The sequence below is a fragment of the Simochromis diagramma genome, unplaced genomic scaffold (assembly GCF_900408965.1).
Source record: "Simochromis diagramma unplaced genomic scaffold, fSimDia1.1 OVJJ01000802.1, whole genome shotgun sequence".
Classification (NCBI taxonomy): Eukaryota; Metazoa; Chordata; class Actinopteri; order Cichliformes; family Cichlidae; genus Simochromis; species Simochromis diagramma.
In genome coordinates this window covers 24970779-24987207 of record NW_024387492.1, presented here as the reverse complement: position 1 = coordinate 24987207, position 16429 = coordinate 24970779, and the positions used below count along the sequence as shown (strand labels likewise).

The window sequence follows — 16429 nt, the reverse complement described above, 5'->3', positions numbered from 1 at the left end:
AACGACACACACAGTTCAAAACTTCAAGCAGGCTAACCGCGCCCCCGGAAGTGGCGAGCTTTAACATTACAGGGAAACCAGGACTATGTGTGGAGCTACCACACTTTGCTCAGGTTAACGTCAGAGCCGATTGGCTGTGAGTGAGACATAGTTTAATATGACCACTGCAAACGTGCTGCGGGGTATGATCCGCAGGCCTGAGCCGCACTGCCGATTGGCGCTGACCTTGAGGGTTGAAGGACGAGTCTCTGACATGCCTTGATGGTGCTGAAGAGCTCTTTGCGAGGGAGAAGCTGCTTTTTTGCCCTTGGGGGTCCTCACAGAGGTCGGGCGGACAGGTGCTTCCTCCTGCTCCTCCACAGATGACAGCACGGAGTTGCAGCTGCCTCAACAGCTCGCGCTCTCCTGGTACACCACATAGGAACCACATGGTAGTTCTACCGCGACAGCAGGTCCGCTTTTGGCACTCTTTCTTGGCCTTAAGACAACAATTCTGATGGCCAAAGATCCAACACGGGGACACAAAAAAAACAAAAAATAAAAAAAAAAAAAAAAAAAATGCCAGCCAGGTTGTCCCCTTAAAATGGTGTCATGCGGTTACAGACTGGATTTTCTGCCCCCGTAACGGTACAGCCCTCATCCTGAATGGACTCCCCTGTTATGGTGGACAGGTACTGCCTCTCATGTCGTTCAGATGGAGGAGGAAACGTCCTCTCTGCAGTTTTTCCGCCGTTTGTTTTAGAGTGTTTGTTTCAGACTGAATAGAGTCCAAGCTGAGCCTGCAGGTGGATGTCGAGGGCAACCGTTACACACCGCTGCAGGGCGAAACACCTGAGCTACCACGTCACAGACTCCACCCAGCAGTCTGTACGTGACTGAACTCCTATAGTGTTTACCCAGTAGCCTTTGCACAGATCTCCAGGTCATCGGGCAGGTTGAGCAGGTCGGGGTGATTCTCTTCAGCCTCCTAAGGGTCACAAACAGCAGCAACTGAATTATTATGAGAATACTGCAGTATTCCCCAGTATTCGTAGTATTCCCAGCATTACCTGCAGGATGTGGTGCAGCAGCGTGACTCTCGACTTGTTGGCTTTGGTTTCGGTCAGTTTGAGCAGAGTGCTGATCTTAAAGCCTTCAGCATTCCCCGTGTGAGTTCCCTGATGGACCATACATCACATGACTAAATCAGACTACCAGCCTTTACATTTTATTTCAGCTAAATAACAGACTGATTTATGATTTGGCAACTAAATGAACTGTCTTGGTAGACAGTCTGTTGGTAGATTTGTGGAGCTAATAGTTGGTGCTGAGTCACACCTGCCTGAATGTGCAAACAAATAAAAACAAAAAAAACAAACAAAACACTCCTCGGATGAACTGTTAGTGCAATCAACCTCACAGCTGTGATATTACTGCTTAGATAACTTCATAAAAACTTCATCAGAGGCTCCAGTTAGCTGAGGTGAAGTCCAGCAGTTGCTAGAGGCCCACTCCACAGCAGAGACACGGACATGACTTATTTTTCTTGCACGAAAGGACAAGCATCATGGTGCAGTGGAACCAGCATCCAGGACATAAACAGCTGCATTATACTGCTAACATCTGCACAGACAGCATGTTGATGCTAAACTAGCCAAGAACTTAAGGCCCTTTCGCATAGGATGCGGCACACTGACCGCTAGCTTGTTCTCCACCTGTCTCGCTTAGCGTAAAGGACCCAAACTCTGTGTTGTGCTGGCCGATGCGCTCTGCTTGGAAGTCTTTGACTTTGTGTCCTTCACAAGAGTTTGTGTTGAATTATGTTCAAATTTTTAATAAAAAAAAAAATCGCTCATTCATATAGATGGAAGAGTTTGTTTGTGTGGTTTGAGTCTTCGGGAAGAGAACTGCTTTAGGACAGTCACTGAGCATGCCACACAAAGTAATCAGATTACAAGGAGTAAAAAAAAGATTCTCACATAGTTGAGAAAGTTTCCGACACTCAGGATTAGTTTACAGAAGACTGGCAGCCGAGCGCTCTCCTTCACACCTGCACACAAAACACACACAAACAGAAACAGAAAAACACCACAGCAGCCAAACGTGCGTGTGCAGCCAGTGTGTTTGTTGTGTAGCTGCTGTGTGTTTGTCATGTATATACACACCTCTGGCAGGCGCGGTCCAGCAGCTCAGCTCTGAGCCTCATAGTCTCCAACACACAGCTGCTCTCCTCACACAGCAACATACACTCAATCCTCAGAGAGTAACTGCAACACACACACACACACACACACTGCGAGTGAGTGGACCTGTGGTGAGCTGTGCTTATTTATCTGTGCTTGATGTGTGCTGCAGCTGGCGCTGTCCTCACACCTGGGCAGATCAATGAGCTGCAGGTAAAACTGATCTGCTGATGCCAACTTGTCCTGCTCTGCCAGATGAGACTTCAGGTTCCCTACCTGAGGAGGGAAAGATGAGATACAGGTCAAGTACAGGTGAAGGACAACTGAAGCACAGGTGAGGGGCAGGTGAGAGACAGGTGGAGAACAGGTGAAGCGCAGGTGACCTCTGCTCTGACCTCATGTTTCTCTGGGAGGAGTTTGATGAACTGTTTCAGGGCCTCAACATCAAACTTTGATCGGTCTCCTCTTCGGATGAGATCCACAAAGTCCTCGTGGGAACTGCAGGTGAGACAGGTCAGGTGATACAGGGATGGTGATGTCACAGCACAGGTGTTTTTATTGGCTGCAAGACTCAGAAAAAGAACAGTCACCATTTGAAGTGCTTGAGGAAGATGTTGAGGTTAAGGCTCTTCTTGGCGTCGATGAAGGACACCTGTGGACAGAATTGAACATGTGGATGTGAAAAAGGTAAAACGTGTAACGCCACACCTGTAAGGTGAAGACAGAGAAAGCTGCGGCACCTCTTTGGGCTCCGTCTTTGACTTGGTTCTGGTCTCAGTCGGAGGGAGACTGAAGAGGTGCTCGATGCTGCAGTAATCTGGCTCCATGGAGTCCAAAGATGTTGACGTCCACAGAGACTCGTGGCCTGTGGACACAGAGTGACGTCAGCTTGGATGAATCCTGCACCTGACCTGGGCCAACACCAGGCCTCACCTGACACCAGTCTGGATGGAAGTTTCTTGCCAGTTCAGCTTCTTCATCCGCAGTGTTGGGCAGGGGGTGTGGCTTGAATTAGGAGCGGAGCTGCTATATAACCTGCCCAGACTTTGAACTGTCTCAGCTCTGATGTCACCTGGAGGAGAGGGGGGGAGTGTAGGTCAGCACCAGGTAAGGGTGGGGGTGGAGGGGGAGGAGCCATAGCACCAGGTAAGGGTGGGGGTGGAGGGGGTGGAGGGAGAGGAGCCATAGCACCAGGCAAGGGTGTGGGCGGCAGTGGAGGGGGTGGAAGGGGAAGAGTCATAGCACCGGGTAAGGGAGGAGGAAGAGGGGGGGCATAGGAAGTGGGAAGAGCCGGAGGCAGTGCTGCTGCAGTGGGGGCTGTCAGAGCATCTTTGGTGAGTGCCTCTGATTGGCTGGGAGGACTGTCTGGTAGTCTAGTCTGGACCGCCCTGTCGATGGTAAGATTGGCTGAAGTAAGTCTTTCGGGGGAGGAGCTTCTCCAGCAGGTGATCTGCAGAGTCTACCTCAGCTGCGATCAAGAAAAACAGAGCCGATGAATTCACCTTCGCCTGATCCTGTGAAATGCCCTCAGCTTTGATCATACTCTGCCTGCTGTCATTTATACAAACTGACATAAAACAGGGCCTGCATCTGAACCTTAAGGGACTCTTTACAGGGGTCATCGTTTATATAGAGAGGACACTTCTACAAAGAGGCGGAATCAGAGCTGGACCCAGTGATCTGCTGTTGGATGCGCCCTCATACTTACCATCCTGAGCCAGCAGGGTGGCTCGATCCATCAGCAGCTCCAGAGCACACCAGACCTCAGCTCTGTCCGGACCCACCAGCAACAAGGCCTGAAGGATGGACAGCAGCTGCACGGAGGATGGATGGCTGGACACCTGAACGCAGAGAGGGTCAGGACAGGTTATTTTGGCTACGTTCACACTGCAGGTGTTAATGCTCAATTCCAATTTTTTGATCAAATCCGATTTTTTTTGTCTGCTTGTTCACACTACAAATAAAATGCGACAGCAAACACGCTCTAGTGTGAACCCTCGAAGCGGCCCGCATGCGCAAAAGAAGACGTCACCCACAACGCGCTCTGTTTAGACCCAGAGCAAATAATATTGTTTGACTGATGGCCCTTAATATAAAGACTTCGGACTTTACGTTTCCCAATTTTTGCTTTAAGTTATTTTGTTATTTACATAATAATGTAGATAACCTAATAATTATCCTTATTGCTGTTTTAGAGAGGAGCGTTGCTTCAAAGAATAGTTGCAGATTTCTGTCAAAATCTGCAGATTCTACAGTACAAATAAAATGTTCACGTTGTCTTCCCAACAGTTTCACTAACATCTACACTGGATGGCCGGAAGCGTTCGCGATGTCTTCTCGGGTGCTTCTGCGGCGCTGATAATTGGCGTCTGTCTTGTGTCAGTGACGTACAAGACGGATTTAATGCGACGTGACCATTCAAACAGCAGTCGCATTCTAAAACATCGGATATGTATTGGATTCAGTACCACATACGAAAGTGACCCAGATCAGATTTGAAAATATCGGATTTGTTCCGTTCACACTGTCATACCATGGTCGGATATGGGTCGCATAGGGTCAAAAAAAAAAAAATCGGATTTGATGCGCTTTCGACTGCAGTGTGAACGTAGCGTCTGTCTCCTTACATTTCTATCATTGAAAAGAGAACTACCAGCAGTGTCACTTTCACAGATGCTGCGCCAATCGCTCTGAAGGTGGCAGTGTTGGGTTCTGTAGTTTAAACCAGTGTTTCCCAATCTTTTGGAGCCACGGTACATATTTCACGTTAGAAAAATAACACAACATACTACCAAACAAAAATGTCACAAAAAGCATATTGATAATTTTTCCCCGCGCACCATGTATAGCACAATTGGTTCAGTTTGTTTAGATGTATCTGTCCCACTGCGCAAGTGTCCAGTGAAGGGGGGGTATGGCTACGCGCAGGCGGGAAGGGGAAGTAGGAGTTTTTTGGAGTGTCAGTTTTTTCTTGTGTGGAGGAACGAAAGAAGGCAACCATTCAAGTTGGAGTTAACATACCAGTTGTGTGATTATTGGACTAACAAGTTTGTCCCCAATCTACCCTTTTTTTGCTTTCTTCTGACCACTACTAATGCTAGGGCCTTCGTCTGGGTCGGAATTTTCTCAAGGACCCAGGTCAGACTCACTATTTTTCTTTTCAAATATTTATTTATTGCTATTACGTGCTGCGTCGTCTCACTCACAGCATGACTATTATATAATTTCTTCTTCATGTTCTTCTGTTTTACTGGCAGTCGGCAACCAATTTAATTAGAGCAGGTAGTTGTACTCCCCTCTAGTGGAAGATAATGTAATTGTTCTGCCCATTACTCAAGCCGATTGCTTAGACCAGCGGCCTCCAACCTTTTTTGCGCCACGGACCGGTTTATGCCCGACAATATTTTCACGGACCAGCCTTTAAGGTGTCGCGGATAAATACAACAAAATAAAACTAGTACCGGTACCCGAAAAAAAGAAGATTTATTCATAACACACGTGAAAAGACCCAGGAAAACCGAGTTAAACGATAAAAACGATAACAAAATAACGCTGAAAACCGATAAAAACCCTGAAAACCATACATTTCACACCTGAGCCTCTACTCTCCGCGGCCCGGTACCAAACGACTCACGGACCGGTACCGGTCCGAGGCCCGGGGGTTGGGGACCGCTGGCTTAGAGTACCAATTGGGTGGAATAAGATAATCTTCCACGGCACACCTTTGTGCCGCGGCACAGTGGTTGGGAAACATTGGTTTAAACGTTCCAGCTTGAGTCGCATCACTCTTTAAACTGTGGTTACCATGGTGTAGAGCATTGTGAAGACCTGCTGGTGGCTGCTCATATCAATCCCTCCGTACAGCCTCTCCATCTCCTCCATGTCCTCCGACAGAGAGTCTTCAAACACGTCACACTGGATGTTCAGGTCCTTGTCCTGCGTCTCCCTGCACACACAGGCAGGAAACTGATTGGAAACACGATTGATTATTGATTAATAACTGATGTAAGCAAAGTGAGAATGAAGCCAGTACCTGAGCCTGGGGAGCAGGTCCAGCAGCTGCAGACCTAAAAATCACAGACATATATATCACTTCTTATTTTGGTCAAGCAGCAGGACACACTCACACCATGACGACCTCTGAGGGTCTGACACTCGAGCCCTCAGCGAGACCTGACTCCAGGAAAGCCTCCGTACAGGGATGTGATGTCACACTGTGACAGATATCAAGCTCCTCCTACACATAACTCTGATAACAGTTTAATTCAACCTTATTTATACATCGCCAAATCACAACAACAGTCACATCAAGGTCTGTCTGTTGTGAGGTAAAGACCCTACAACATGATGAAAGCAGTGATGTCAGCAATGACATCATGATGATGATGTCAGGGGTGATGTCAGATTGGTGATAAACAGTTCGTTTTACCGATGAACTCCTGCCGCACCCGGTGCCTTCTCCTCAGCTCCTCCTCCTGCAGCACGAGGACGTTGACCACACTTAGCAGCGTCACCATGTAGGGGATGTTGTCGGTGGCGTGAAGCTCATTCATGATCACGCTGAAGCGATACTGCTGCTTCTTCAGGCTCTGAATACAGACGCAGGAAGTGACAGGTCAGAGGACGGACACGGTTCGTTTACACCTTCATTAAACACAACTTCCTGCTTCAGTCTGACTGAAGTGTGATGATTAAACACTCCTAATAACTGTGTGTGTGCGTGTGTGTGTACATGTTATGTTTAGACATCTTTGTGAGGACAGAAAATTGGCATGCCACTATACTTGTGGGGACCAACAGCCCTTATGGGGACAAAGTGCCCATCCCCACAAGTTTGAAGACGTGTCTGAGGCTCAAAATGTGGTTTTAGTGTCAGGGTTACAGTTAGGTTATGGTTAGGGTTAGGCATTCATTTTTGATGGTTAGGGTAAGCAGCTAGGGAAAGGGTTATGTCAATGAGATGTCCTCACTAAGATAATAAAACGAGTGTGTGTGTGCACACGTGTGGTATCCCATGATTCCATGCTGTAAGTTCAGAGCCTGTGAGAACAGGCTGGGCGGGGGACGATAAGATCTGCAGCGTCTGAGGTTCAGCTGTTTGTTATGGTGTATCTGCAGTTACGCCCTGATGGTACACAGACCACGTCGTCGTTGCTCTCACCTGGCAGCGAGGAGCTGTGGTGGAGCTTTGTGAGCTCTCTGCTGACTTAGGTAATCAGCCAGTGGCTTTCAGTTTGAGCTGTTCTGCTTGTCATGTTAGCCTTGAAACTAAGTGAAACTGACTCGCACTTCCTTTTGCTAACGTCCTGCCGATAAAGCTTTTCAAACCGACCCAAATGGCCTGCTCATGTCTCCCCATCCAGCTCATGCAACATCTGTTGGTTCGTCCATCAAGCAGGTAAACATGCCCCTCTAAACAAATGAAATCAGCCAAGAGAGCCTCTGAAAGTGACCTGGACCTACAGCAACATTTAACTGTTTATATGACTGAGCGCCAACTGTCCTGACTGCCATCGTGAGGCAGAGTTCAGATTACTTAAACTGATCTCATGAAATCACAAATCACCTCAGAGGAGACCGAGAAGGAAGGGAAAAAAGGAAAAAAGGAAGGACAGGAAGGAAATAAGGAGAGAGGAGGAAGTGGACGAGGACATGAGCATACCTTGTAGTTGTCGAGTGCATCGAAGGCGAGGTGGTGTCCCCGAGGGTCGAAGACGGCAAGAGCAGCCAGCAGCTGGAACAGCTGCATCTTCACCATGACATTGGACGTGTCGAGAGCTGAGGGCATATAGGAGGAGGTGGAGTTACCGCTTTCATAAGTAATGACTCTGAGTCGTCATCTTCACCTCACAGGTACACCGGCTACCTGCTTAGCTTAGGCTGGAACAGCCACCTGAGTCTACCTGTTGCTCAGGGTAGCGTGTAAATATGATTTTAAGGTGGTTTTAAGGCAGATCTGCTTCATTCTAACTTTCTGGTCCTCCACCCACCTTGAGCCAGCATCCTGATGTAGCCCTCGTTGTCCAGGATGAAATGCAGCCCTGCGGACGAGTTCATGATGGCCCGGACACAGCTGACGCAGGTGAGCTGCAGCAGAGCATCGGCGATGCGGGCGCAGCCGCGGCCCGACAGACGCTCCAGCGCCTCCAGCAGGAGGTCCAAACCCTGTAGTTCAAGGAACTGCACCATCCATGACCGATTACTCACCTCCAGCCGCCGCTGCAGACCCGAGTAGTTCACCACTGTGGGAACCTGGAGGGGCAGAGTGACCATCGGTCAGAGCTGTGAGACGCCCTCTCCTTCCCCTGCAGGACTCCTGAGGTTCTGCTTCTTTCCTACCTGCAGCAGTCGGATGCAGAGCTCGGGGTCAGCGTTCTCCAGATTGGCCTCCACCTTGCCGTCAGTGACTGTGGCGGGGCCTCTGGTCAACTGGTCCTTTACTGCCCCCCATTTGGTACTGGTTGCCATGATGACAGGCTAAAGGTTTTACCGATGTTTGAGCTGACGAGGGTTAAAACAGATACAGGTAATCAATCACAAACAATCAATGACATCATCATCTTTTTAACGTCCATGACAAGCAGACCTGACACAAGCGATGACATCACGCCCGTGTCAGCCTGCCTCGGGCTCACAGTTTCACATTCATTAACACATCTCTGAGTCACAAACTGAGCTCCTCCAGTGGACGCCTTTATCTGCTCAGGAGGTCAGAGTCCTTTACTGTGATTGGACTCCATTTGGCTTTAGTTGTGTCATAAATTATTATTTGAATTATGTTCCTGACTGACAGCTCGAGTACACTTCTGATGTGGACCAGTTTTAACTTGGTTTTATTCAGCTCCGAATCAAAGCTCCAAATCACAACAACAGTCACCTTGAGATGCTGTACTGTCTTTGTACTCTCAACAACCATATGAGTAAGAAGTTTTGTGACAGTGGCAAGGAAAACCTCAATTTTAACAGGAAGAAACCTCCAGCAGAGCCAGGCTCAGACCAGTTTGGGGTGAGGGAAGGAAGACAGGAGAAAGGCACTCTGTGGAATGCATGAATAACAAGAAACAGAGAAAAAGAAGAAGAATGCAGTGAATCAGGCTGAAGGATCAGCTGATTAACAGACTGATAATAAAGCACATGATTGGCTCCAGTAACAGAAAAATAAACACGAAGCGCTCACAGCTATCGTGGCTGTGATTTGGAAAGTGAATGAATCAGACTGAAGGCTACGTGAATCCTGCACTCAGTGTGTTGCAGAGTCTTCATCAGTGAAGAAGAGTGACTGCACGTCACAGCGTGGTGGGTGAAATATGTCAGCTATGTGGTATTTCTGGTATTCAGTGTGTGTGCATGTCCTGACAGCTGAGCACGCTCGCCACATTAACGCGCTGCTGTGAGAAAACCTGAACTTTAAACTTGAAAGGTGGAGTAGGTCAGTCACATGGTCAAAGGGTGTTTCCAGAGGCCTGGATTCAAATCTCCCCCGGGGCATTTGAATCCCCCCCCCCCATCCAGCCAGCCTTCCTGCGTCAGTAAAGCTTCAGAATATTAAACACAACCATGAAACTTTCAGACTCACTGCAACATGGTCCTAATAAAGTGAGCACTGACTGTGTAAACCAGCAGAAACACAGGCAGGAAATTCACCTGTAAAGGTGTGTGTGGGTGTGTTTGTGAGTGAAGACAGGCTGACTGGGTGGAGAAATTCCTTCTCAGCAGATGAGCTCAGGATAAAGACTCTCCCTCTTTTTGGACAGATGCTTCATCGCTTGGTTAAACTGTGGCCTCCTCCTCACGCCCGGCAGCAGAACTTTAACCACAGAAACAAATGCTCCTCATCAGCAGCAGCAGGTTTCAGTCTTCAGAGAAGGACCAGCAAACAAACTCAGCACTAGTTGTTCCAGTATCGGGAAAAACTGAGGGATGATCCTTTAAACCTGAAGCTCAGGTGTTTGTCATCATTTAACAACTTAAACAGACCTTTCACTGTACACATGCGCATATCTGTCAGTGGTACACCCTCACAGAAGAACAAATGCATTGATCTCAGTGCTGATGGATCAATACAGTGATTGGATAAGAGCAGACCCGCATGCTCCGATTCAAAGGTTCAAAAGTTTAAACACAGTTGTGGCTAAAAACCGCTGACAGGTCGAGCTGTGCCTGCCAAACCGGACTCCCTTCAAAATTAATCGAATTTAGTGTCTGAGCTTCAGTTCACTCGGTGCTGTGGTGGGTTCGGCTCAGCAACACCGGCCGGAGGACGGAGCAGCTTCAGCCGCTCCGCTGCTCCCACAGGTACAGGTGTATTTCACCGGGAACAGAAGAAGCTCATCACACAAACTTACCTGGAATCTGTCAGCAGGTCACTGAAAAGTTTTGGCTCACGAGCTGCTTCGTGTTTCCGTTAAAGAGACAGAGAGGCGGTAAGCTCGTGTCCTTATTGCAAACCCCGAGGGGGCAGCAGGCTCCCGCGGTCCCCGCTGAAGCTTCCAGAAACTCGGACAAAGTCTGAAGGACGGCTCGGTGTCTGCGAGAGTCTCCGCGCGAGCCTGTGGGCGGGGTCAGAGGGTCACAGTGCCAGCCGCCGATAGCGGGCGCATGCGCATAACTTCAGTTCTGTTGCAGACAGTGGCGGTCCTAGCCTGTTTGGCGCCCTGGGCGAACACCCCCCCCCCCCCCCCACCCACACACACACACACACACCACACACACAAAACATATTAAGGATTGTACATTAACATAAAACTCTTGTCGGAACCGTACTGAATTTCACCAGAGAAACACACACACACACACACACGAAGAGAGAGAGAGTATGCATACAGGGAGTGCAGAATTATTAGGCAAGTTGTATTTTTGAGGAATAATTTTATTATTGAACAACAACCATGTTCTCAATAAACCCAAAAAACTCATTAATATCAAAGCTGAATGTTTTTGGAAGTAGTTTTTAGTTTGTTTTTAGTTTTAGCTATTTTAGGGGGATATCTGTGTGTGCAGGTGACTATTACTGTGCATAATTATTAGGCAACTTAACAAAAAACAAATATATACCCATTTCAATTATTTATTTTTACCAGTGACACCAATATAACATCTCCACATTCACAAATATACATTTCTGACATTCAAAAACAAAACAAAAACCAATCAGCGACCAATATAGCCACCTTTCTTTGCAAGGACACTCAAAAGCCTGCCATCCATGGATTCTGTCAGTGTTTTGATCTGTTCACCATCAACATTGCGTGCAGCAGCAACCACAGCCTCCCAGACACTGTTCAGAGAGGTGTACTGTTTTCCCTCCTTGTAAATCTCACATTTGATGATGGACCACAGGTTCTCAATCAGATCAGGTGAACAAGGTGGCCATGTCATTAGTTTTTCTTCTTTTATACCCTTTCTTGCCAGCCACGCTGTGGAGTACTTGGACGCGTGTGATGGAGCATTGTCCTGCATGAAAATCATGTTTTTCTTGAAGGATGCAGACTTCTTCCTGTACCACTGCTTGAAGAAGGTGTCTTCCAGAAACTGGCAGTAGGACTGGGAGTTGAGCTTGACTCCATCCTCAACCCGAAAAGGCCCCACAAGCTCATCTTTGATGATACCAGCCCAAACCAGTACTCCACCTCCACCTTGCTGGCGTCTGAGTCGGACTGGAGCTCTCTGCCCTTTACCAATCCAGCCACAGGGCCCATCCATCTGGCCCATCAAGACTCACTCTCATTTCATCAGTCCATAAAACCTTAGAAAAACCAGTCTTGAGATATTTCTTGGCCCAGTCTTGACGTTTCAGCTTGTGTGTCTTGTTCAGTGGTGGTCGTCTTTCAGCCTTTCTTACCTTGGCCATGTCTCTGAGTATTGCACACCTTGTGCTTTTGGGCACTCCAGTGATGTTGCAGCTCTGAAATATGGCCAAACTGGTGGCAAGTGGCATCTTGGCAGCTGCACGCTTGACTTTTCTCAGTTCATGGGCAGTTATTTTGCACCCTGGTTTTTCCACACGCTTCTTGCGACCCTGTTGACTATTTTGAATGAAACGCTTGATTGTTCGATGATCACGCTTCAGAAGCTTTGCAATTTTGAGACTGCTGCATCCCTCTGCAAGATATCTCACTATTTTTGACTTTTCTGAGCCTGTCAAGTCCTTCTTTTGACCCATTTTGCCAAAGGAAAGGACGTTGCCTAATAATTATGCACACCTGATATAAGGTGTTGATGTCATTAGACCACACCCCTTCTCATTACAGAGATGCACATCACCTAATATGCTTAATTGGTAGTAGGCTTTCGAGCCTATACAGCTTGGAGTAAGACAACATGCATGAAGAGGATGATGTGGACAAAATACTCATTTTCCTAATAATTCTGCACTCCCTGTAGTATGCAAACAGCTACCAAACGGCCATCATAATTCGTCATACAATGAGAACAGGACAAATCAACAATTGACAAAAACTAATTAATAACCCTTTAAAGCCGGTCGGAGCGGGCACGCTCCTTTTTTACAATCCCGGTAGCACTGCAACCACTTAAGCTAGCGCAATAATTTTTTTTGTATATGAAACCGGAGGAGTTGTACTTACATTGTACGCATTCCGGAATTCCGAACATTCCGGAACCTTGGCGCATTCCGGAATTCCAAAATTTCCGGAACCGTGGCGCATTCCGGAATTCCGAACATTCCGGAACCGTGGCGCATTCCGGAATTCCGAACATTCCGGAACCGTGGCGCATTCCGGAATTCCGAAAATTCCGGAACCTTGGAGCATTCCGGAATTCCGAACATTCCGGAACTATGGCGCATTCTGGAATTCTTATGTCTGTGTCTAGTCTCCTCTAACTCTAACCCTCAAAGAATCTCAGTCTTGTTCTGTAAAACCGGAAAAAATTATGGACTTGATCAACTGGCTCCGTAACGAAATTGAAACCCTCCTGGGCCTGGGAGAGTCCGATTGCCCTGCTGAGACATTTACTGTCGGATACTCGATGGTTGGTTGCGTCCTGTGTCTGCCGACAATCTCAATTGAGGACATTGAATGACATCTACCAATTCAGAAACACGATAACAGAGTTCTGGATGATTGGAGCTGGCTTGGACCTGGCTTATCAAAGAACAAGAACCGGCTACAGCTGTTCAAAATCCCACAAGGATGGCCGACATGATAGACCAAGATAGGGTCTAACCCTAACCCTAACCCTGGTACTCCAGGCCTCGAGGGCCGGTGTCCTGCAGGTTTTAGATGTGTGCTTGATGCAACACAGCTGATTTAAGTGTCAAATGACCTCTTCAATATGTCTTGAAGTTCTCCAGAGGCTTGGTAATATGTAAACCCTGCAGGACACCGGCCCTTGAGGCCTGGAGTTCGACACCCCTGTGATAGACAATGGGCAGGACTTTGAATACTCAGACTGTGTTTATGTGCAATATGGATAACATCTTGGAGAAGCTCATAGCTTTGAAATGGGTAAGATCTTGGAGAAGAAGAATGGGAATTGAGAGAATTGGTGACCAGTGACGGACATTTGACCAACTTTAAAAGTTGGATGCAGCTGTTCACACTAAACATAAACATTCACTCATGCAGCTATCGCACTGGCGCCAGCTGAAGGCCTGCCAAGGTCAAAGCTGACTGGAACAACAAAAATTCTTCCATGATAAACAGGACTGTTGTCAGCACTCTTTGTCCCTCCTTTAAGGCCACATGGGTCCACTGGAGACTGTTGTCCTTCGCTTAACTGGGCGTGGTGACACTTTCTCTCAGCTGAACATGGGATACACACACGCACACACACATGTACACTGATACTGATACACTCTCACCGTCACCCTCCCTTCCCCAAATCCAATGCCTCCTCCCATGCTTACCTCCCATCCCATGTGGACAGCGGATCAGCTGGAGGTGCGATCAAAGATTGCAGCGGTCCCAGATTCAGCTGTGCACACTGGAATGTTGTTTGTTTGTGTTTTATTGTGTTATGGTGTGATGATATCTGTGCATATCCCTTTGTGTTACACATTTCACTGTTTTTTCCTTTGCTACCTAACCTGGCCTGTCTCCCCAATGTGATGTTTGTGTATTTTATGTATGGTCAGCAAGGTCTGTCGTCTCAGTTGTGGGCAATTCATCTCATCTCATCATTATCTGTCCTCCAGGGAGTTAATTATGGTTAATTAGGTTAATTATGATCAGTGTTGGGACTAACGCGTTATTAAGTAACGCGTTACAGTAACTATGTTATTATTGTGGTAACGAGCACGGTAACTAGTTATTATGCCATAATCAGGAACGTGTTAGTCGTTACTGGGATTTAGATAGGGTTGTTACTCGTTACTTCGTGTGGTGGCTATCGCGGAGCTTCCACAGATTCAGTAACATTAGCAAGTGGTGGAGGCCAGCAGGTGGAGGAGGGAGAGGGGACGCAGAAGGAAAAGAGACCCGAGGCGGCTGCTGGTCCAAGTGTGAACTGAACTTCAGGTAAGAAGTTATGACCTGCAGTCTATCTGGGTCAGATATAAACCAAGTTTAGGTGGAGTTTATTTTCGTTATTCTGACTTTTTCCATACTGTGTACTAGCTAGCATGACGGAGTTTCTATACAGCTGGGTGGGTGCTATGAAGTTAATGATGTTGAACTTTATTTTGTTCATAAGTTATTAGAGTTGCCAACCATCCCATCTGGTATTCAGAGAAAACATTACGCGTTTTGTATTGAGGTGAAAAGGAACAGTTTGTCCCGTAATTCAGCTACAATGAAAAAGGCACAAAGCTGGAGTTATTCTGTGTCTTTGCTGCACAGTTGCCTCTTCTTCTTTCATTCTCCCCCGTCCTTCTCCTGTTTCTACTTCAATCATGAAAACTGATCAATGATCAGCTGATCGGCTCTCTTGTTTGTTTATCGCCCACTTTGCGCCAGAAAGAGGAAACCAACCGATGTCGCGTTAAACAACAGCAGCACGTTTAAGCTTGATCAGCTGTTGTTAGAATTTATTTAATATTAATTTCTAGTATCAGCTGATGTTTGCTGGAGCCACAGCTGTAAAGCTGCTAGTCATGATGTCGGTTTGGTTATGTGGTGAGAGGGAAACATGACGATGAAACGTCCTTACTGAATCATCAGAGCTGAACAGGTGATGGAGAAACAGGTTTACCTTTTAGGTGACATGAATGAGTTGAAGGGAAGTTATGAACTGTTTCTGAGAGACAAATAACACCAGGATCCTTTTTTAGGTAGCTGACAGCTGGTAACTGTGCAGGTGTGGATCTAGCAAAGTTTTGCCAGGGGGGCCAGGTAGGGCATTAAAACAGGGAGAGGTGGGCACAAGGAAATACTTTTCTTTCTTATTCTCATTTAAAATGTCTAGCTTTTAAAAAATAATTATCTAAATCTTACAACAAACGATTGATAGATTGATACATATATACCATCAAGACAGTGAACATCACTGTCACAACAGCGTTTGTTTTCATTCAAAGGCTTTATGATTTTTGCTATAATGGTGGGCCGCTCTCTAGTCAAAATGCCCGGGCCAATTTTTTGTCCCAGTCCAGCCCTGTATGCAGCTCATCTACAGTCTGGTGTTACCTACATCTTCCTATTCAGAAGGCAGAATTTCAGAGTTCTGAGTACAATCGAAAGCACCACGACTGCAGTTTTTGTGTTGGATGTAAAAGGCGCACATGACGCTGTGACGTAAGCTAGAATCATGGCAGCAGTCAATGACGGTCCAGGCATGGGATTTCTCTCATGGAAATATGCACATTATTTTTTCCTTTCTATTGGTAGGTGGCACAGTGCACTTGTGGCAAGTAAGCAAGCTAGAAGACTGGCAAAGTTATGGAAGCAACACATTAACAAGAGAATTCTGAGTAAAACCAAAGTTACTTTCCCTAGTAACTAGTTACTTTGAAAGTAATGAGTAACTTAAAGTAACTGAGTTACTTTTGATAGAAGTAACTAGTAATGTAACTAAGTTACTAATTTAAAGTAACTTACCCAACACTGATTATGATAAGATATGGTTAATTATATGACAGTTGATTGGTATATTTGGAACAATGGGACCTTGAAAAAAACATTTTGTTAAATTCTAAGCTACCATTTGCTTTCTTTCTGCTACATCTCCTGCGTCTGATCTCACCTGCAGCATGAGTCACTTACCTTTTCCGTCACCAGTGAAGCTAGTTTTTTTTACTTTTGTACTGGCGGCATTCTGGCTCTGTTTTACTCTTCTGTACCACCTTAGGAGCCAACAACAGGTAAACA

The 16429-nt window shown here is 46.7% G+C and overlaps 1 protein-coding gene across 3 annotated transcripts; it reads right to left on the bottom strand.

Annotated features, from left to right (window-relative positions):
- Positions 1–1049: 1049 nt before the first annotated feature.
- Positions 1050–10731, bottom strand: LOC120725316 (inverted formin-2-like). Of its 3 annotated transcripts, XM_040018126.1 has the most exons (14): positions 10508–10731; positions 8502–8663; positions 8153–8414; positions 7825–7940; positions 6592–6751; positions 6196–6229; positions 5967–6108; positions 3871–4003; positions 2903–3027; positions 2753–2814; positions 2558–2660; positions 2353–2438; positions 1959–2029; positions 1050–1157 (listed from the first exon to the last, which is right to left on the bottom strand). In XM_040018126.1, the coding sequence occupies exons 2-13, from the start codon at positions 8628–8630 to the stop codon at positions 1993–1995; spliced, it is 1389 nt and encodes a 462-aa protein (XP_039874060.1). In that variant the 5' UTR covers positions 8631–8663; positions 10508–10731; the 3' UTR covers positions 1050–1157; positions 1959–1992. The 3 variants fall into 3 exon arrangements, with proteins under 3 accessions (XP_039874060.1, XP_039874062.1, XP_039874063.1); XM_040018128.1 differs by lacking the exons at positions 1050–1157; positions 1959–2029; positions 2353–2438; ... (1 more) ...; positions 2753–2814; positions 2903–3027 and adding an exon at positions 3269–3630; XM_040018129.1 differs by lacking the exons at positions 1050–1157; positions 1959–2029; positions 2353–2438; ... (1 more) ...; positions 2753–2814; positions 2903–3027 and adding an exon at positions 3270–3550.
- Positions 10732–16429: the final 5698 nt, after the last annotated feature.